Here is a 22188-nt window from a genome sequence, read left to right on the forward strand (position 1 = left end):
TATTTAATTCATTAAAACCGTATGAGTTATAATGAGTGTCTAATCTATTAGTATAGTACAAGCAGTAGTAACTTGAGCATGTGCCCTTGTGTCCCTACAAACACCTCCACAGCTAGTGCTTCTCACCTCAACTTCCATACCAATACCTCCATAGCTACTGCTCAACCCCGGCGGGGCTAGAGACACGCGCTCTTCACTTAGGGGTGCATGGGGATGGCCTGGCGGTCACTGATATATTAATGCGCCTCCGCTTTAATCCAATGCATTGTAGTTATTGTTGTTGCTTGGCAACCCTTTTGTTAGGGGAATTATTTTGCTTGGCGGAATTGAGGTAATGATGCTTCGTTTTGAATAAAGGTTAATATTTTACATTGCTGTGTTTATTTTACACTAATAGCTGTAACAACCGTTGTATAAAAGCAACAAACCACTCGAGGCGTGTGTTATAGTGATTGCCTAACAACGCCCCATAGCTGTTATAAAATCACTAACACACGGCCTCGAGTGGTTTAATTAACGCACACATAGTCGTTGATGACCAACGTTGATTATCCGTTACATATAGAACGGTAAAGCGGCTTTGCCCTTGGTATATCGTGAATATACAACGGCTCGCAATCAGATTGCGAGGTCGGAACTACCCGTTGTATGCGAGCCAGACACCACTGGATGGCGTCAAGTAGTATACTACAATTATCCATCATATGTGTTTTAGTGTAGTACGTAGCCTACTAAATAGTATGAGTCGCAGTATATATTACATAGTATGTAATGTTGACTTTCGGACACAGCCCTAGTTTTTGGACATTGAAATACCAAAATGTGATTCACAACTGCAGCCAATAGAGGTAGGCAAATTGCTTCGTCTCATGTAGAATGGTAAAGCATTGGCTTCATTATTAGAGACAATGAGGTGGCTCTTAAAAGAGCCTTTGTGGGTATTGAAATGATAAAGCAACTCAGACTAGCTTAGGCGCGCTCTCCGCGAATTCGGCGGGCCAGCTGGATATCCTTAGGCATGATGGTCACTCTCTTGGCGTGGATGGCGCACAGGTTGGTGTCCTCGAACAGGCCGACCAGGTATGCCTCGCTGGCCTCCTGCAGTGCCATCACAGCAGAGCTCTGGAAGCGCAAGTCGGTCTTGAAGTCCTGAGCGATTTCCCTCACCAGGCGCTGGAAAGGCAATTTACGGATCAACAGCTCGGTTGACTTCTGGTAACGACGGATCTCTCTCAGGGCTACTGTGCCCGGCCTGTAACGATGGGGCTTCTTCACACCACCGGTGGCTGGTGCGCTCTTACGAGCTGCCTTGGTGGCGAGCTGCTTCCTCGGAGCTTTGCCACCGGTGGATTTACGGGCGGTTTGCTTGGTCCGGGCCATGACGCTTCTTGTCTTCTCTGCGAGTTGGGAGTTCTATCTCGAGAAACGGCTATGTACAAGTTTATATCGCCGCCCGCAGCCATGCGCTGATTGGACGGCCTCTCCGTGCGGCTTTATTGGCTGTCGCCTCCTTCTCCGGTGGCCATTGGACACGGAGCCTGGTGTCAAGCGCGCCTAAAATTCAAATGGGCCACCTCCCTCGCTCCACTTCCAACGGGCGTATTTGCTCCCTTTATCTTCAATCTACTCTAGTCAAATTATTTTGGGGGATTTCTACGAATCATTTTCAAAGTAATTTGAAGGACAACGTTGCAGTGGAGCCCTGGCTTTAGAGGCAAATTTGTCAATTTAACCCGTGACCCGCCACCACCAAGTTTCTCTTGTTTACACACGTTTCTCTTGTTTACACACGTTTTCTGAAAGCATCCCTTATTTTCACTAAATTCTGAACACAAATAATAATCAATAAATTAACACGAAATGTAAAATCCCTCAAATCTGCAAGATGAAACTGCCATCCAAACAAGGCAAATGTCTTCTCAAAATTGTATTTTGTGTTAAGATATTTCTGAGAACCAATTGAACACCAATATGGTGAGTGGGAAACACTAGAATCCCCCCCCCCATACTATAGCCTACATCACAGTAAACAACGGTGTAAAATGACTTAATATAAAAAGAACTGCTGGGTGCAGAATGACCCCATTAACTTGGAAGGCATGCTGCACACAGGTGAAGTGAAACGGTACCTAAAGTTCATTGTTAGAGGATCGTAGAAGTACACATTGCGCTTTTTAAAAGATGCAAGTGGGTGGCTCTTAAAAGAGCCTTTGGGGTTTTCGGGACACTTAACAGTAACGACTTTACTTGGCTTTGACAGCCTTCTCGGTCTTCTTGGGGAGAAGCACTGCCTGGATGTTGGGCAGCACGCCGCCCTGGGCAATCGTCACGCCTCCGAGTAGCTTGTTGAGCTCCTCGTCGTTGCGGACAGCCAGCTGAAGATGACGGGGAATGATACGAGTCTTCTTATTGTCGCGAGCAGCGTTGCCGGCCAACTCCAGGATTTCAGCAGTCAAGTACTCGAGCACAGCGGCAAGGTACACCGGTGCGCCAGCTCCCACACGCTCGGCATAGTTGCCCTTACGCAGAAGTCTGTGAACGCGGCCCACGGGAAACTGAAGACCGGCGCGGGATGATCGGGTCTTCGCCTTTGCCCTAGCTTTTCCTCCTGTTTTGCCTCTTCCACTCATCTTGATTACGTCAATAATTCAGGGTTTACGACCGTATGATACTACACTAATCGGAACACCGTTCTTTTATACCTTGCAGAAACGGGCGCCCATTGGCCACAGGGCCGTTGTCGTCTTATCCAATCGGAGCGGCACCCCCACCCCCTGCTCTATGTCGTGGAGTTCCGCCGAGGCTTGAAATTCCTGTGTTGTAGCATGTGCACAACAATCCACGCAAGAAAAAATGCGCAGATGGCAGCAGTAAAAAAGACAAGAAAAAAAGGCAAATCTGTAAAAATAGATTATTATTGATGATAATAATAAAAGGCAGTCAGGTAGCCTACTAGTTGGTTCAGCTCAGAAGTCAGTCAGAAATGGCATAATTATACAATGACCTATACAATGACCTCATCCCCTGCAGTCGATTTCAGCCTGACTTTTAGTGGGTGTCAGTACAAAAGAACGATAGTTACCTATTGTAACTCCAGTTCTATGAGTGGAGCGTAGCCCCATAGGGGGGCTTCGCTCCTAGTGGTTTACCCCGTTGCCAAGGCAACGCAGACTGAATATGAATATTAAAATTTAACGCATCTGACAGCCAATCAGGTACAGGTGCCTTACTCTCTAAACTGTATAAAAGAGAGCTAAACCCATCAAACTGCTCCCAAAATATAAATATTTCAGCGAGCTAGAATGAGGGTCAGCAGGGCCCGAAGCCCTATGGGGCTACGCTCCACTCATAGAACTGGAGTTACAATAGGTAACTATCGTTCTATTTCACAGAGCTTCGCCCCATAGGGAGGTTTCGCTCCTAGTGGTTTAGGCGGAGCGAGCGATGCCCTATGTACCCCTGCTGAGCCTGACATCCCGACGGGACATCAAACCCGGCATGGCTGAGGCCAAGGCGCCACAGTAACACAAGCATTATAACCTTACAATGCCATGATACACAGGCCCCGACCCACCCGCCACTATCAGTGCACTGAAGGGCGGGGTAAGAGATGCGCTGAGAAGGAGACTAGGTAGGGCGGCAGTTACGCATGGTAACTCTAGCCTACTATGTCCTTCACACAAGTCAATTACGACCACAACAATCTCACATATAACCCAAAGGGGATGTGGAGATAACAGCCGTATCCACCTGCTAGGAAAAACCTGAGGGCAGGTTACCTGATGGAACTGAACACTGAGGCCAGTAGCACCCAATCAGTCCATCACTGCATGTCCCGCCGCGCACCCCTGACAGCTGTGCTCAGCACAGATGTTGCCAGCGAGTCAGACGGGACATCCAAAAGATCGTAGCGGATAAAAGGCGACGGCGTCGACCAAGATGCCGCCGCACATATATCCTCCACACTAACCCCACTGAAAAGGGCCACCGATGTAGCCACTCCTCTAGTGGAGTGCGCTCTGACCCTCCCAGGCAGAGGGCAGCCCGCTGCCTTATAGGCTGTGGTGATGCCCTCACACAGCCAGCGGGACAGGCGCTGCTTGGATAGAGGCGACCCCACCTTGCCAGCGCCGTAGCAAACCAGCAACTGAGGCGTGGACCTCACCGCCGCTGTGGCCTCGACATACCGCGCCAACGCACGGACGGGGCACAGACGGTGTAGGCGAGCATCCTCCCCGTCCTCATGCGGTGGAGGATAAAACGCCCGTAACTCCAAAGCCTGTGATCTGTAAGAGCTCTTAACCACCTTCGGCAAAAAGGATGGGTTAGGATGTAACACTGCCTTGCTGAAATCACCGGTGATGGTGAGACAGCCTGACTGCGTCGACAGAGCACACAGATCACTGACACGCTTACCCGAGACCAAAGCGAGGAGTAGCGCCGTTTTCACCGACAGCCACTTGTGTGACACCTGTTCCAAAGGCTCGAATGGCGGCTCACAGAGCGCATTCAGCACCAAGGACAGGTCCCACTGCGGCGCCGTGGCTCTGACCGTAGGCCTAAGCCTCCTGGCGCCCAACAAAAAACGCCTCACCAAGGGATGCGTGAAAACTGTAGTCTTGGCGAAACCCTCATGACAAGCAGAAATGGCTGACGCATACACTCTAATAGTGGATGCCGACAATTCCATTTCCAGCAGGTGCTGTAGAAATAAAAGAATTGACTCTACCGGACAGCACTCCGGGTCGACTCTCTCACTCACACACCAACGCGTAAAAGCCGCCCACTTCCCAGCATAAAGCTTAGAAGTGGAACCGGCCCACGCGCACTGGATGGTACTGATCACAGCAGCGGAGAGGCCCCTACGGGCTAATCTCTGCCTCTCAGTAGCCAAGCCATCAGAGACTGTCCCAGCACCGGCGGTGAGCAGATTGCCCCCGCTGCCTGAGACAGCGCGTCCCGCCGATACGGCAGGCACCATGGGTCTCCCGACGCCATCGCCACCATCTCCGCAAACCAACGCGCCCCGGGTCGGTCCGGTGCTAGCATGATAACTGACAGCCCCTCTGACCGGTTAACAGCGGCGGAATAGCCGCTATTGGGGGGAAAGCATACAGTAGAGCTCTCGGCCACGGAGTGTGAGCGAACGCGTCCACTCCCAGAGGGGGCTCGTCCCGCTGGTTCATGGAGAACCAAAGGTGGCAGTGTGCATTCACTCGTGAGGCAAACAGATCCACCTCGGCTTCCCCGAAACGCTCCCACAGTTGTGACACAATCTGCGGGTGCAACCGCCACTCGTCCTGACGCGGACCCCCCCCGAGACATCAGGTCCGCTCCGACATTCAGATGGCCTGGAATGTGCCGTGCCGTCAAGGATCGGAGATTCATGCTCGCCCACTGCCACAATGCTACCGCTATGCGGTGCAGAGCTGGCGAACGAACACCCCCCTGCCGGTTGATGTAGGCTACCGCGGTCTGGTTGTCCGAGCGTGCCAACACATCGCACCCCCCTACCACGGGGGCAAAGTGCTGCAGAACCAACAAAACAGTCTCGAGTTCCAGGAGGTTGATGTGTCGCCTTTCCCCCGAGAGCCATTTTCCTCCTACGGCCTGCAACAGACATGTCCCTCCCCACCCCGAGAGGGACGCGTCCGTGAACACCGGCACGTGAATCGACACCCTGCCCATTGTGACCCCCTGCGCAATTATGCGCGGGTCTCTCCAATAGTGCAGGTGACCTTGGTATCACCACCAAGCGGCGTCTGTGTCTGACCGGGTCCAGACGCAACCGAGCAAACCACCGTTGGATACTCCTCATGTGAAGCAAACCCAGCGGAACCACCGCATGAGCCGCTGACATGAGACCCAGCAACCGCATCACCGACAACGCAGTGACTGCGACTGTCGGACGAAAGTGGTGGAGAGCCAGCGCTAGCGCCTCTCTCCTTGGATCTGACAGGGATGCTCTCATGGTCACCATGTCCAAACTGAGACCCAGATAAACTACCTGCTGAGCTGGACATGGCGCGCTCTTCTCCCAATTTATCGCAAACCCCAGACTCGAGAGGTGATTCACTAGTCTGGTGGTGTGCTCCATCGCTATCACTGGGGAGGGGGCGAGGACCAATAAGTCGTCTAGGTAGGCTAGTACTCTGATCCCCTGCCGCCGCAGCGGGTCGAGTGCAGCCTCCACGCACCAGAACGCGTTCCAGCCACTTGGAGAGAGAGCATTTCTCTCGCCATACGGCATAGCTGTCTGAGAGCGGGCGTGCGCTCAGTCGAGGTGTAACAGAGTTAAAAATGCCCTTTATTATTTATTATTTCTAATCTGTATTTGTCTTTTATTTATCATTTAACAATCCTGTAATGTGTTTATGTGAATTTTATTCGAATTGAGCAACCCCCAGACAGTATTTGTTATTTTGGAGCAATCTGTAGAGTTTTGATTCACTGCACTTTGGTTATCACACTTTATGTCCCTGCTGTGTTGCCGTCTCCCTGCAGCAGATTTGAGTCACTTTGCTGCAGGTTGGCTGTCATTGAAGTCAGAAGAGTCTTTATTTTATTAATCTTTGCTAAATATAGATAATTTAAGTTGCAATTTGTAGTGCATAATGCTTAACATCAGTTTTACTACGTGCCCTGATGATATCTGTGTTTGTTTTGACTGATGGCAATAGATATCCTAATGTGTAATTTCACCACGTTCTAGAATAGCTAGCTGCCGCTCCAGGCATTCTGTCGTTGTCATGTGACTCATGTAAAGCTGTTCAGAAAGATGCACTCGGTTTTTAGGGAAAAACGTATTCATTATTTTATTTTGCTCATTTAGACTTGCCAGTGCAGTGATCAACAGACGACAAATGTGTGTGTTTGCTTGTCTTCTACAGGTATGTGGCTCCATATAACTACTTGTGAATATGTTCTTTCTGAGAGTATTTTAGCTCGCTATTGCCTGAGCACTGTTACACTTCACACTTTGTCCAGCAGGTGGTGCTAGTTTACGACTTTTGTTTTAAGTCATGTTTTAATTTAATTGTACCTTTGTAATGGATTTTAACTGATCAAGTCAAAAAAGGATTTACCAAGATTCGCTCAAAAGGTTAAGTCTGGTTTATTGAGAAACAATACGAGCGCAAGGACTTCCTGGACAACGCAACAAGTGGTTCATCCAAGAAGTGAAGTCCCTATGTCTTGCTCTGCCTTATATTCAAGCAAAACACAGGTACGGCGCTTCCAGGATGTGATTGGCTAATCCATTGTACGCCATATGAAATGGCAGGCGTGGCCGAGAATACAGACATGTGACATGAGAAAAGGCGGCAATTTCTTGGAGGTGGGACCGAGTTTGAAAATCTTTTTAACAGTTTAGTTCGAATGTATGAGCCTCACGCAGAGGAAATCGCCATAATTATGAGACAATGCCTTGGGTTAAAATGGGGGGATGTGAAAGATCCGTTTGACATTACGTTGCCTTTTTCTCATGCCGATTTTAACGGCCAAAACGCTGCGCTGTTGAACAGAATCAAAACTCGATTCCCTAAAAAGATGAATTGGGACCGTATCACATATTGCAAACAAAATTCCGATGAACAGTTCGAGAAATTTTGGGAACGGCTAGAATCAGTTTTCGCCGCACACAGTGGCATGGACAAAGCGAACGCCGATTATAAAAAGATTTTGAAACAAAAATTAATGAATAACTCTCTCTCCTCTTTGTCCGACCAAGTTAGGTTGACGTGCCACACCTGGGAGTCGACTTCTCTCGAAGAGGAGGACAAAGGATGGTTATTCTGGAGTAGACATTTCTAGGTGTGTGGACCTCCTGGAGGCCATCCCGTCTATGTGAACGGTTGAGGGAGGTGGTGAATTACAAAAGGAGAGAGAGAACAAAGGTTTAAGGTGTTTGGAATAGGCCAGATGTAAATTCTATAATACCTTTCACTATAGGAAAGATGAAAAACAGTGTCTTGTGGTGTTGAAGACATGTATTTAACATGTATATGTTGTGGAGACTTTACAAAAGCAGCAGATTTGAGTCTCTTTGTTGCAGACTTGCCAGTGCAGTGATCAACAGAAGACAAATGTGTGTGTTTGCTTGTCTTCTCCAGATTTGCTACAGTGAAATAAATTCTCCAGAGGAACACTGAGTCATCACTGTCCATGCCCTAAACCACGTCCGTTACAGAGGCATTCCTGCCAAGAACCGCTCGTAAATTCGCTTGGCCCTGACCGCCGCTGACCGCCGCTGAGCAAGCGGAGGCATAGCCCAGGGCGGGCCCTCTCTGAAAGGGAGCGGAAGGTATCCCCGCCTCGGTGCGCGGGGGGGAAGCGTGGGCGTCGGTTAACAACGTTGTAACCTGAGCCTCAGCAACCCCTCGCACACTCCAGGCTGGGGAAACCGTCTGACGTGGATCGCGTCGGCAAGGTTCCCCCAGCGTCACTGAGGGAATCCCGGAAGAATCGTGCCTCTGTGACGCTGGGGCTAGCGAGAGCAAACCACTCGATACAGCCGCCACTGTATCTTGGTTGTCCGGAAAAGAACGTATCACCCGCTTATGGCAGGGCAGCACCGAACTGCTGGACCCTGTTATGCGATCTGATACCTCATCCTTCTCCAACACCCGTAGGCTAGCTAATCCCTTCGTAGGTAGGCTAGCTAGCCCCGATGCCAGTGGGTGACGCGAACTGCTGGACCTCGCCCTGCTCATAGTACAGCCTTTCTCTCCCTGCCTATTAGAGTACGCTAAAGCACTACTATGCACGATACTGCCTATCTACCAACGGCAGGAGGTAGCACGGCGCGCACGGGGGAGGCACAAGCAGACCATCCCTCGCATGCTGGGCCCCGAGGCAGACGAAGCACAAATCGTGCCGGTCCGTCTTCGGGTTGAGCTTCCGGCAACAACACTGAGCCCTTAGAAGGGCTTTTGGTGGGGCTGGAATGTCTCCCAGTCCCGCCGCTTCCAGGTTGCTGACCGCTTTCTTCATACTTGAGGTAAATCTTCACACTCAGTCAATATTTCAGCTCGCTGAAATATTTTGGGAGCAGTTTGATGGGTTTAGCTCTCTTTTATACAGTTTAGAGAGTAAGGCACCTGTACCTGATTGGCTGTCAGATGCGTTCAATTTTTAATATTCATATTGTGGTGGCTGGACTCGGTTGACCTATGACATTTGGACACTCACAAAGTACTATTATAACACTTCAGATTGAATTCACCAGTAGCCTACCACAGGGTTCTCCTCCCAAGGACCAACACAATCAACCTTGTCAAATGAGGACACGAAATATAACAGAGTAGAGTAAAAGAAACATACTTTATTACCTTACAATTGCAGCAAAGGGACGGTTACACAGAGACACAAGGGGTATCTGAGTAAGCGCGCCGACTCAAGTCGGAACGTTCTGTATATACTATTCCACACAATACATTGGCGCGTGACTACATGTGTGAGTACCTGATTGGTTGAAACTTTTATCTAATGCTTGTCCTATGAGCTTACTACTTTCGTTTTCCATTCAGCCGATGTGATTAGGGTGTTCCCTGTTAGTTACAACTTTAACAGGCTTTTCATTGTGAGGTGTCCTTGGCAGTCAACTTATCTGCTACTGGAACATAGATAATAACAACTTTTCATGCGTACTGTGTTCTGGAAAAATACAGACTGCTGACATTCAGTATTGAAGCAACTAGGCCTAAATAGGCAGGCCTTGTGTTTAAACAACTATAATAGTACTTTATCAAAAATACCTTCCACAATATTCAGTCTGCGTTGCCTAGGCAACGGGGTAAACCACTAGGAGCTAAGCCCCCCTATGGGGCGTAGCTCCGCGAAATAGAACTACCGGACGATACGTCAAGTGTCGACGTCACCGAGCAGTCAGTGATCTGTCAACAGTCATGGCGGACATCGAAGCGGTAGAAATTTGCCAAACTATATTAAAAGGTTACAGACTTTGTAGCAAAATGTGTCTGTGGGAAAAAAATATTTTATTACCCAGCTATCTTAGTTACACCAATATTGAACTATTTTGACAGCTTTGGGTGGTGTGTGTGTCGTATTTATTAAGTTTGACAAATCTACGAAGCTTATAGCTAACGTTAGCTAACTAGCCATAGCCGAAGCCGGCTCTATGCTGGTTAGATTGTCTGGTTATATTCGTTATATTTGTTATGTTGACAACGTGCTCCACTAGATCACATGGGCTTGTTAATTCTGTTTTTGATATAGTTTATAACATTAAATTATTCAAGTAAAGTGACAAGAAAGCGATCTATCCGCGAGCTCATAAGCTCGAACATAAGTTCACACAAATCTTCACAGGGAAGAAACCGAAAATGACGTTTGGCGCTGTGACTCAGGTATATAACCTCGGAGGGTGGGGCCTCCTGTCATGCACTGCCAGTCTGACCTATCACGACAGACGCTGTATAAAAGCTTCCGTCGTAGGGTCGCGCATGCGCATCCCATAGGTGAAACATTGAAACTAATGTTAAAAAGAGAACCTGCTGGCTTGCATACTGTTCAAACTGAAGGAAAAGTTGGCGCTCTTAAAATGAGGCTGATTCAAATCTAAGTAAGGTGCGTGGGCCCAAATGCACTGATCAAGGAAAAATAGAAGAAAAAGCCCGCACACTGACAAAAAAGAGAGGAGGCACTCAGGATACAAATAAAAAGTGATTTAATGTGACAACACACAAAAAAAGGACCGCTTCGGTCGTATCAGACCATCTTCAGCCATGAATACAAACATTTTGTTTTCCTTTTCTAGCCCTATTTATCATAATCCACAAATCATGGGGAATAGGTCTTGGGCCGCATGCCGTCACGTGACTTACAATACCGAGCTTTGGCCACTAGCCTACGTCAAATGGCTTCATGCGCCGGTGAGCAACTTTCATTGAAATGAATAGGCAGCCATTTTCAATGCCGTCTCATCATACCTCCATGGCTCCGCCCAGCAGAAAAGAGCTCTCACTGTGTTCAATCACATCCGCATTTTCGACATAATAGACGGGCCACGTTTCGAGAATTGAACAGTCAAGTCGAAGGTTTCGTGTAGAACAATTGAAAAGAAAACCGTCAAAAAATGTCTGGCCGCGGAAAAGGAGGCAAAGGACTCGGAAAGGGAGGTGCGAAACGCCATCGCAAGGTTCTTCGTGATAACATCCAGGGCATTACCAAGCCTGCAATCCGTCGTTTGGCTCGCCGTGGCGGCGTGAAGCGTATTTCTGGTCTGATCTACGAAGAAACCCGTGGTGTGCTGAAGGTCTTTCTGGAGAACGTCATCCGTGATGCCGTTACCTACACCGAGCACGCCAAGAGAAAGACCGTCACCGCCATGGATGTCGTCTACGCTCTGAAGCGCCAAGGACGTACCCTGTACGGCTTCGGCGGATAAGCATCGTCTCACCGTTTCTTTACTCCACCAACCCAACGGCTCTTTTAAGAGCCACCCACGTCTACAATTAAAAGCGATGGGTCCATGTTGAGTGAAACTCGGGTATTAATAGTCAACGCTCATTAATCAATCAATCAAAGCTTTATTTATATAGCGCATTTCATACCCAGAGGCAACACAATGCGCTTTACAGAGAACAAGGGAGGTGGGCAGACATCCCACCCCTACATATTCCAGAGGGAAGCAAAAAAACAGTAATCACCCGGGGGCCAGATAAGTGAGCTGTAAAAATTCTTCCCTGACCCCTCTCAACGAGGCAATCGAGCAAGCTCCTGGAGTATGTTTGTCTACCGGCTAAGAACATTTATAGAGCAATAAATAACATTAAATTACATTTTCAGAGTAAGAGAGGCTAATAACATCATAGGAGAGACATGGCAAACATTGGTGTATGTCTGTGTGTGCATAAATGTGCCTGGGCCCAGATAGAGGCAGGGGTTGGGGTAGGGTGGGGGGTAGGAAAAGGATACGGACCCGGGTTAGGGTGAGGGGAAGGGGATCTGAGCCCAGGACTGGTGTATGTCAGTGTGTGTGTGAGTGTGCCTGGGTCCAGGTAGAGGCAGGGGTAGGGTGGGGGTAGGAAGAGGATACGGACCCGGGGTAGGGTGAGGGGAAGGGGGTACTGGACCCAGGCCTAAGGCCGGAAGTGGACTGTTGTATGTCTGTGTGTGCGTGTGTGTGTGTTAACTAATTTGCTACGACATCTGCAGCAGACACAGGGGTATCTATCGGACTCAGGGTGGTCTGCTGGTGACAGTGGGGCATCCACTGGACCTGGTTAGAAGATAGGAGGGAGAGAGAGACGCACTTGGGAGAGGGGAGGCAGAACAGGGTTAGTAGCACACGGAGCCATATATAGAGCAATACATTACGTCAAACTACATTTTCAGAGCAAGAAAGGCTAAGAGCATCATGGGAGAGGTGTGGCAAGCACTAATGTGTGTGTGTGTGTGCGTGCCTGGGCCCGGATAGAGGCAGGGGTTGGGGTAGGGTGGGGGGTAGGAAAAGGATACGGACCCGGGTTAGGGTGAGGGGAAGGGGATCTGAGCCCAGGACTGGTGTATGTCAGTGTGTGCGTGAGTGTGCCTGGGTCCAGGTAGAGGCAGGGGTCTGGGTAGGGTTGGGGTAGGAAGAGGATACGGACCCGGGTTAGGGTGAGGGGAAGGGGGTACTGGGCCCAGGCCTAAAGCCGGTAGTGGACTGTTGTATGTCTGTGTGTGCGTGTGTGTGTGTTAACTAATTTGTTACGACATCTGCAGCAGACACAGGGGTATCTATCGGTCTCAGGGTGGTCTGCTGGTGACAGTGGGGCATCCACTGGACCTGGTTAGAAGATAGGAGGGAGAGAGAGGCGCACTAGGGAGAGGGGAGGCAGAGCAGGGTTAGTAGCACACAGAGCCATATATAGAGCAGTACATTACATCAAACTACATTTTTAGAGCATTAAGGTTGTATTTATTAATCGTGAGCTTGCATCTGAGGAGCTCCGAAATACGCATTGCGTTGTACACTCGCATATAACTACATTAACTACAATCCAGCTGGTTAACCGGAATGAATGGCTTGTTCGCCAACACTGTTGAAATTGTTAAATTGTAGGAAAACAGAAAAAAAAATCTGACTCGGGTTTGTTGCCCATCCATATCAAAATTACCTTGCAATATTCAGTATGCTGTCCATATTCAGTATGCTGTCCATAGCCTATTTAAACAGCCTATTCAGCCGACCTATGTACTGAAATCTTCCGTTTCCTTCTAGTCGGGCTACACTGAATTTGACTTGAATACTACGTTTAAAACGTATACATTAACGACACTAGATGAATAAGTATGCATTACAAGGTTGACAGTGCACAGTACATCAAATCGATTGTTTAAACTTGCATAAAACTGAAAGGTAGGGTTAGATCTTCAGTTTGAGGCAATGAGCTCCACATCGTAGGATATTCAAGAAGCAGATCCAGCCTCGCCGTCTTCCAGAGGCGGGAGTTTGGAAAAAGGGTGCAATAGCAAAAATTAGAGATCAATCTAGCTATAGATGGGACTATATGCTACTTCGATAACTATTGATCCCTGGAAAGATGAGGTACATATACATTGTAACAAAAAAAAAATCTACAATCGCAGATTGGCCAACAAAAGGCACATTCGGTGACCAATTGCAGCATTTGCAGTTTGCGAGATGTACGAAAAGTAGCCAACAATCTAAATCGCCATGGAATTGCATTATTTTACAGAAAATGTGGGTGGCTCTTAAAAGAGCCTTTGGGGTAGTTTGGAGCCGTGGAAAGCAGCCGCTTTACTTGGAACTGGTGTACTTGGTCACTGCCTTAGTGCCCTCGGACACGGCGTGCTTGGCCAGCTCACCGGGGAGCAGCAGGCGCACGGCGGTCTGGATCTCCCTGGAGGTGATGGTAGAACGCTTGTTGTAGTGAGCCAGGCGAGAGGACTCACCGGCAATGCGCTCGAAGATGTTGTAGTGTATTTTTATACGGTATTACATCAATACATCTGTATTACTCTCATGTAGTAATCATTTTATTAAGAATAATGAATAAACTCCAATTCAGTAGGAACTTGGTTAACTTAATTAGTTTAACATGTAGATGACAAACAGATGTCCTTTCCTGAGTCAACATTCCTTTGCCCCTGAGGAACAATAGAGATGGCACCTCTGAAGAAGAAGTCAGGAAGCCTACAGGTGATCAAAGCAGGACCGGAAAAACCCCAAGACTGCCCCCATGTCCGGAGGGGGCAGAACCCAGCGACACCAATTGACCTATCACAAAGACAAGCTTACCAGATCTGTGTTAAAATGTACCTCCCTCGTATGCAAAATTGTTTATCGTGTGTTCATTGGCCTGAGGCCAAGTATATCAACCCGGATACTACCTACTGTAAATCAGTACCGCTGAAATTTGACCTGAATGGCGTGCTCAATAAATTTGGTTTAAACTGCATTTTTCTCCAGAAGATTCTTTCCAAGTCAAGACAAAAAGATACGACAATGTCGTTCACAAAGGAATTCATGATCCCCATGGCCTTGGAGGAAATACCAGTGTCGGGGTGGACCTGCTTCAGGACTTTGTACACGTAGATGGCATAGCTCTCCTTCCTTGACTTTCTGCGCTTCTTGCCGCCTTTGGCAGCGGTCTTGGAGACGGCTTTCTTGGAGCCCTTCTTGGGCGCGGACTTCGCAGCAGGTTCAGGCATCTCGATTATTCGTTGCTTCACAGGAACAAATGTAAGAACCCGCTGGTATTCACCCACTATATATGGAGGGATATGCAAATATTTAGGCAAGGCTCCCTCTAATATCTGCGTTGAGCTCGACGCCCTCGTTTCACCTGTGACCCAAATCAATTGCACATGCCGGGACCCCCCCTCCGTCTGCCTTTTTTTTTTTGTAGCCTATCCATACAAACTAAGTTAGTCAACCCCCCCCCAAAAAAAAAAATGTGGGAGGGACAATCTTGCTTCATGAATCTGAGATGTACAAGTACAGTAATGAAACACAGAGATTTATTATTATTATTATTAATGATAATAGTAACAATAATAATGAATATTTTGTGTGTGCGTAAGCAAGCGGTAGCTCTAATCCAACGATGCTACAGCAGCATCTGTCACCAAGCTAGCACGACACACATCAAAAGACAGCTTTCTCAAAAGGTGAACAGAATTGGACAGATTGGTTCCCTGCACACGCCCACTGCTCCTGGCAGCCCTTGGAGGAAGGATAGCATAGGATGGGTCAAAGGCTGAAATTTTCACCAGGCGACCTGAGTGTGTGTGTGCGTGTGCGTGTGTGTATGTGCGTGTGCGTACGTGCGTGCGTGTGCATGTAAAGTACACATTCAACACTAGCATGTTTCAGTGTGTGTGCATGTGTTTGAAAAGAGTGGCAGAGAGAGGGGTTTGAATATGACCAGGGCCATGGTGCTCACCACTGTTTGGGGATATAGCTACAGTAGCCTAGTAGCTCACAATGTCAGGCAGAGGCCCAGTCTCTTGAGAATGCCGAGAACAGTGCCCAGGGTGACACAGCATTTGAGGCGGTGGCGCCAAGACTCTGGAATACTCTTCCCCAGGCCCTGAGAGAGTCATCCACTGAACTCATGTTCAAAAAACTTCTTAAGAAACAGATGTTCAGGCAGGCCTTCGGCCATCTATAACACCTTGCTGCTCGCAATGTTCTGTTTTTTCTGTTCTGTGTCGTTTTAATTTTGTCTCGTGTTGTATTGCCTTTTAATGTATTACTGTAAAGCATTCTGTGCATCCGTGCTATGAAGAGCGCTATAGAAATAAAAAGCTTACTATTTTCAGAAACTATGCCAAATTCATTTACTTTTTCCTCGACCACGCATATTCATATCAGGTAGGCTAGTTTAATAAAGAACAGCACAGAAGGAGTTTTGATCAATTGGTCACTCATCAATAAGCACTTTCCGTGTGAAGTGTAAGGTGTAGCCTAAATCTTCAGTTGGAGCCTACCTAAAGCCTAAGCTAGGCGTCTTCAAATTGTTAAGCTTTGTGTAATTCTCATGGCACATTCAATTACACGATGAAGAGATGTATATAGTCAGGTCATCAAATTAAGTAAAAAGAAAAAGAGTGTGTTGTGATTGTTGGGCTATGTTTCACCTTTCTGCCCTCTGCAACCAATGTGCTTTTAGGCGATTTCATTTGGTTTGATTTGTAGGCTACTAAGAAAGGAGGTTATTGAATGAGAACAAGCTGTGGTACAATCTAAATGACGAAACCCTAGGGAGCTAGCGTGCAGGTCACTGCCTCAACAACAATGCACGGTCTCCAGGCAGCAATCGAAATCAGAAGTCGGTTAACCCTAGCCCTCAACCCATGTACAATGAGTCCAACTCATCGCTCCTCAAAGGGAACTACGACATAGGTGTGCTCAGAGACTCCTCCTAAACCAACCCAGGTGAGACGAAGCCGGTGCGCCTCAGGTCACTTTACTGCATAGCCATACCAACCAAACGACGACATTGCGCCAGACGAGGGACGTAGACTGTAGTAGTAGTAGTAGCCTAGTCTAAAAAGACCAGAGGGAGTCATTCTGCAGGGAATCCAAATGAGAGTCACCCTCTGAGAAAGGTAGCATACACACACGGACAGACACCACTTTTATAGGGACCAGGGCTCAGACCCAGTTTCAACACTGTGCTTTACGCACCCCAAAAGAGACCCTGTTTAAAAACTCCGGCACCACATCTGTGTACCCTAAATCATTTTAGTCCCTCGCCAAACAACTTTGCTCACTGGGCAACGGTTTGTGTCCATAATCGCTTGCACTTTAAGACACTTTAGGAGTCAAATGCCAGTGGAAACCTAGTTTGCACAGCTCCATCCGAGAGATCAACGGCAATGTTTTCACACAGTCGCAACTAAACAGACGAGGCCGCCGCTACCCAAACCGCTTTATTTCGAACGGCAAATAGGTTACTCCTTGTCACATTCGCTTTAGGACTTCTGCTCCACTCCAACTTTGATTTTTAGCCCTTTATTCGCCAGGAGAAAACACAGGAGGAGAAGCATTTTGGTAACCGGGAGCTGCAGAGTTGGGGAGCTGAGTCCACACGGTTCTCATGTCGCGTTTAAGGCCAACCCTTTGCACAGACGAGCAGCACAACAGCACAGAGCAGCGTCAAGAGGACTCGTAGTCAGCAAAACCAGCGTGTGTGTTACTAGAGGGCAAATTGAAACTAGACATGGCAGAAGTCGCCCCAGCCCCCGCAGCCGCCGCTCCGGCCAAGGCACCCAGGAAGAAGGCAGCAGCCAAGCCCAAGAAAGTGGGACCCAGCGTCGGCGAACTTATCGTCAAGGCCGTTTCCGCCTCCAAGGAGAGGAGCGGTGTATCCCTGGCAGCGCTCAAGAAGGCTCTTGCTGCCGGCGGCTACGACGTGGAGAAGAACAACTCCCGCCTCAAGATTGCCGTCAAGAGCCTCGTCACCAAGGGCACTTTGGTACAGACAAAAGGAACTGGTGCCTCCGGTTCTTTCAAGATCAACAAGGCCGCCGAGGTGAAGCCAAAGACGCCAGCTAAGAAGACCCCCGCCCCGAAGGCCAAAAAAGTAGTCGCCAAGAAGCCCGCTGCGGCCAAGAAGCCCAAAAAGGCTGTGGCTAAGAAGCCTGCAGCCGCCAAAAAATCGCCCAAGAAAGCCAAGAAGCCAGTAGCGGCTAAGAAGGCCCCAGCCAAGAGCCCCAAAAAGGCTAAGAAGCCCGCGGCACCCAAGAAAGCCCCAGCTAAGAGCCCCAAGAAGGCTGCCAAGCCCAGGGCTGCCAAGGCGAAGAAGGCAGCCCCCAAGAAGAAGTAAACGTCCTGTTTTCGTCCTCCTACATAACAAAGGCTCTTTTAAGAGCCACCCACCCCTTTCCATAAAAGCATCTCCATGTATGGGTACCTTATTTATGCGGGTGTGCGTTTTATGCACGCTGATGTTTCATTGTAATGAACTTCCACAGCACAGGCTTGGGATGTCAACTCTAGGACTAAATTGTTGAGGCTTTGGATCAGATCAACACTAGGCTAGTTTATGAACATCGTCATTCTGGCGCCCAAAATTAGCAGAGTTAGTGAGAGAGCTGGGGACAAGCTGACCGTGGGCTCGTTCGTAAGGATCAGGACTGCGCAGTCAATAATCAGCGCCGATCGCCGCCTTGCTGTGGCCTCTGGCTAAATTTCGACCGGCTTACCTCCAGCCACAGCCATTTTATAATTTGAACAGCCGCTTCACTTATGATCTCATATTTAAAGAAGAGACAGTTATGACTATGTGGTACGTCCACTGGCCATACTTACTACTTCAATCATGACACACACTTCATTCAAATTATAAAAGGCTTTTTGAAAAACCTCCATAGACCCCCATGCATTCTCTGTTTGCCCTCTGATGGTAATGTAAGTGGCAGTAGATCAAGGCATAAGCTGTCTTTCGCCATGTGCCCATACTAATTTTGCTTGTATTTGTCTATATAGCAGCAGGTTGAACTAAAACAGGACTAGTGTCTGACCGTGTAGCTCCTGGTGCTCATGCAATTGGGTCATTTAGCAGGCACTTATCAAAAGCGACTTACAAAGTTGAGCTAAAGTGTGGTGGCACACCGGTAGGTAAGATTTTTTTTTGCAGATCATGCTGCGCATGACACCTGGTGAAGGACCAGTGTTGCCAGTTTGGGCGGGTTCACGCCCAATTGGGCTTCTTTTGATCACATTTGGCTGGAATAAATAGCACTGGCTGGTTGGGCTGGAAAAAATAGCATTGGGCGGGCGTTTAAAAAAATATATAGCCTATATATATTTTAAAACTGGCGGGACAGACGTTTCAATTTTATCCAATGATGTTAATTGGGTGGGAGATGTGCACCTGTCCAATATGGGTGAGTGAGCTCTCTCCCTGTTCAATGCATCTCTCCCTGTTCAACGATTCACACGGTCAAGGAGAAGGCACGAGGTCGAGGTTGGAGTCAAATCTAGCTAGCTACCCCCTGAAGAAACCTAAAGATGCCAACGTGGGGATGTGGGATCAGCAGGTTTCTGTCATGATCACCGCATCGATGCCTTTTGGCTGGAGGTGGAGGCCTTTAGATGCCGGAGGAAATCAGTGCTTTCAGGATGTGGCACTTAATTGGCGCAATCAGATTGCTCACTCTTTTCCCAAGTGACGCTAAAGATTATCAGAAATCGCATGGGATTACCGCTGCTTTCTGCTCTCGTGCACGTGCGCTCTGGTCTAACACGGAGCGGTTTGACGGCTGCAACGTTCCACCCTCCCCAACGTTCCACCCTCCCCAACGTTCCACCCTGCAGACAGTTGTTGGGGAACTTTGACTCAACCATCTATTAATATTTGCTAATTAGCAAGTTCACCACATGTACATAATTTTACATTGACAAGTTACGTTAGAAGTTGGAATGGACTCCTGGCCTGTTCGGCTTGAAGGTAAGATATTTTTTATTTAATACTATACAGCAGGTGTTTCTGGATGTCGCATCATTGAGTGATTCATTACTTGTGTCTGCCTGCTTGCCTGCCTGAGCTTCACACTCCTGACTCAGTTATTGTAGGCGAGCAGGCAGGCTATTCATGGATGGTTATACAGGTGGTTATATAGGCCTACCATTGGAAGTTGTGTAGCCTCGTCCACTTGTCACGTTCTCTAGCGGTTTCTTGTCACCAATAAAGCTTGTTATCTAGCTTCATCTTGTCATCTTGAGTTGCTCTCTTTTCTATGACCGCAACATCGCCGTTCCTCTATTCATGATATAGCCATGCTTCTCATGTGTTATTATAATTTGTTGCCTGCATTATATTATAATTTGTTGCCTGCATTATATCATTTTGACTATTTGATGGGATTAAGCATCTTTCTCTCTCGTAGACTGTGTGTATGCGTGTGTTGCAGTTTACAACATGAGTTATTATTATTTTCGGTATTTCAACTGGCATTTTTCTTAGCATGCACTGCTATATATTATATACTATAATATTTGGGCGGTTTTTCATCACATTGGGCGGATTTTGAGCACTCATTGGGCTGGAAAACATCACACCAATCTGGCAACCCTGTGAAGGACGGAGTAGGATAGTATTAGTAGTAGGCTACAGGTAGTAAGCAGTCTGTTGGGATCATTCAGAGCTGCTGCTCTTTTCTGCCTTTCTATTTCGGACAGGACGGAAAGTCAATGGAGGTCTATTTAGTAGGGAGGATCAACAGGCATGACAAGTCAAACGTTACTTGACGTGAATTGTTCCCTTTATGGTAGCGCACTTCATACACAAAACGCAACACAATGCGATTCAATCCAAAACACAGATCAAACAGCCCAGTGATCAAGAAAACTATATGCCGGTAATAACACTGACAACTGTAGGCAGCATGCAGTTGGTGGCACATTATTAAAACAATCCCGAGACGTTTCTGAATCCTCGTGACAAACCCTTAAGAGAAATAACATGGGTTTACTTGGAGGATTGGCCACGTTGTAGGTCTTAGTAGGCCAAGTCCTAAAAACTTGGTATGAAAATACATATTGCGCTTTCTTTAAGGAGTGAAGTGGGTGGCTCTTAAAAGAGCCTTTGGGGATGTTGGGAAACTGAAGTTCAGTAACGACTTTACTTGGCTTTGACAGCCTTCTCGGTCTTCTTGGGGAGAAGCACCGCCTGGATGTTGGGCAGCACGCCGCCCTGGGCAATCGTCACGCCTCCGAGTAGCTTGTTGAGCTCCTCGTCGTTGCGGACAGCCAGCTGAAGATGACGGGGAATGATACGAGTCTTCTTGTTGTCGCGGGCAGCGTTTCCGGCCAACTCCAGGATTTCAGCAGTCAGGTACTCGAGCACAGCGGCCAGGTAGACCGGTGCGCCAGCTCCCACACGCTGGGCATAGTTACCCTTACGGAGAAGTCTGTGGACACGACCTACGGGGAACTGGAGACCGGCGCGGGATGACCGGGTCTTGGCCTTGGCCCTGGCTTTCCCTCCTGTTTTTCCCCTTCCGCTCATTTTCGATCTATCAAGTAACTCAGAGTCAAAGTGGTGCGATACTACAGCGGTCGATTTTTTATACCTTGCGTATGGCGCCCATTTGCCTTTGTCGTCTTGTCCAATCCCAAACCCCGTGTTAATGACCAATGGAGAAGGAGGCGACAGCCGGCCAATGAAGCCGCCCAATGAAGCCGCCCAGACAGGCCGTCCAATCAGCGCACGACTGCTGACGGTATAAAAATGGTACTTTGTTTTTTGTCGACGTTAGTATTCTGACTCGCAGTCGCAGAGAAGAAAGCTGACATCATGGCCCGAACCAAGCAAACCGCCCGCAAATCCACTGGTGGCAAAGCCCCGAGGAAGCAGCTAGCCACCAAGGCTGCTCGTAAGAGCGCACCAGCCACCGGCGGTGTGAAGAAGCCTCATCGTTACAGGCCGGGCACAGTAGCCCTGAGAGAGATCCGTCGTTACCAGAAATCAACCGAGCTGTTGATCCGGAAGTTGCCTTTCCAGCGCCTGGTGAGGGAAATCGCCCAGGACTTCAAGACTGACTTGCGGTTCCAGAGCTCGGCTGTGATGGCACTGCAGGAGGCCAGCGAGGCATACCTGGTCGGTCTGTTCGAGGACACCAATCTGTGCGCCATCCACGCCAAGAGAGTAACCATAATGCCCAAAGACATCCAGTTGGCCCGCCGCATTCGCGGAGAGCGCGCCTAAAATGGCATGATTTGCTTTATCTCTACATCACCAAAGGCTCTTTTAAGAGCCACCTCATTATCTCTATTAATCAAGCCAATGTCTTCTCATTGCAAAATGATTTGTCATAATAGGAGTAGGGTAGATATTTGTCTTGAAGCTATTGATTCACCTCCATTTGAGATCCACGTTACAGGATTATACTAGCCACCTGTTCTGACTGTCAATGCAAACGAACTTTGTATGAAACTCAAGTTTAATCGTGGTAACGGCGTATGATACAGGTTGGTTTGGTTTAAGTATTGGGAACGATACTGCTGTTCAATATACTCTTAGCTTGATGGTGAAACCACCTTGAAGTGAAATAAAGTTTTTTTTGTGGTATTTTATAGACCTAGGCTATTTCAAACAGTCTTGTTGAAAAAAACCTACCTATAAAATACCACAAAGCGGGAAAAACACGAGTCACAAGGGACAAAAGGGCCCTTTACCTCCCTCTAGTGGCTATAGTTATAAATTACTT

General features: G+C 48.1%; 7 protein-coding genes across 7 annotated transcripts; 3 read left to right on the top strand and 4 right to left on the bottom strand.

The window, feature by feature from the left end:
* Positions 1-969: 969 nt before the first annotated feature.
* LOC311328021 (histone H3.2) lies at positions 970-1380 on the bottom strand (the record flags this gene model as incomplete). The annotated part of the gene is made up of 1 exon (XM_084461136.1): positions 970-1380. One exon carries the CDS (start codon positions 1378-1380, stop codon positions 970-972), a length of 411 nt encoding a protein of 136 aa, XP_084317262.1.
* Positions 1381-2243: 863 nt separating this feature from the next.
* Positions 2244-2630, bottom strand: LOC311328052 (histone H2A; the record flags this gene model as incomplete). The annotated part of the gene is made up of 1 exon (XM_084461168.1): positions 2244-2630. One exon carries the CDS (start codon positions 2628-2630, stop codon positions 2244-2246), a length of 387 nt encoding a protein of 128 aa, XP_084317294.1.
* Positions 2631-11095: 8465 nt separating this feature from the next.
* On the top strand, positions 11096-11407 carry LOC311328099 (histone H4; the record flags this gene model as incomplete). The annotated part of the gene is made up of 1 exon (XM_084461224.1): positions 11096-11407. One exon carries the CDS (start codon positions 11096-11098, stop codon positions 11405-11407), a length of 312 nt encoding a protein of 103 aa, XP_084317350.1.
* A 2358-nt stretch (positions 11408-13765) lies between these two features.
* LOC311329548 (histone H2B-like) lies at positions 13766-14679 on the bottom strand (the record flags this gene model as incomplete). The annotated part of the gene is made up of 2 exons (XM_084461423.1): positions 13766-13888; positions 14485-14679. 2 exons carry the CDS (start codon positions 14677-14679, stop codon positions 13766-13768), a joined length of 318 nt encoding a protein of 105 aa, XP_084317549.1.
* Positions 14680-17195: 2516 nt separating this feature from the next.
* Positions 17196-17801, top strand: LOC311328002 (histone H1-like; the record flags this gene model as incomplete). Its single annotated transcript, XM_084461114.1, has 1 exon — positions 17196-17801. The coding sequence occupies one exon, from the start codon at positions 17196-17198 to the stop codon at positions 17799-17801; it is 606 nt and encodes a 201-aa protein (XP_084317240.1).
* Positions 17802-20600: 2799 nt separating this feature from the next.
* On the bottom strand, positions 20601-20987 carry LOC311328041 (histone H2A-like; the record flags this gene model as incomplete). Its single annotated transcript, XM_084461157.1, has 1 exon — positions 20601-20987. The coding sequence occupies one exon, from the start codon at positions 20985-20987 to the stop codon at positions 20601-20603; it is 387 nt and encodes a 128-aa protein (XP_084317283.1).
* A 288-nt stretch (positions 20988-21275) lies between these two features.
* On the top strand, positions 21276-21686 carry LOC311328030 (histone H3.2; the record flags this gene model as incomplete). Its single annotated transcript, XM_084461147.1, has 1 exon — positions 21276-21686. The coding sequence occupies one exon, from the start codon at positions 21276-21278 to the stop codon at positions 21684-21686; it is 411 nt and encodes a 136-aa protein (XP_084317273.1).
* Between the last annotated feature and the right edge of the window lie 502 nt (positions 21687-22188).

Source organism: Borostomias antarcticus, assembly GCF_949987555.1.
Source record: "Borostomias antarcticus genome assembly, chromosome: 2".
In the NCBI taxonomy this organism is placed as follows: domain Eukaryota; kingdom Metazoa; phylum Chordata; class Actinopteri; order Stomiiformes; family Stomiidae; genus Borostomias; species Borostomias antarcticus.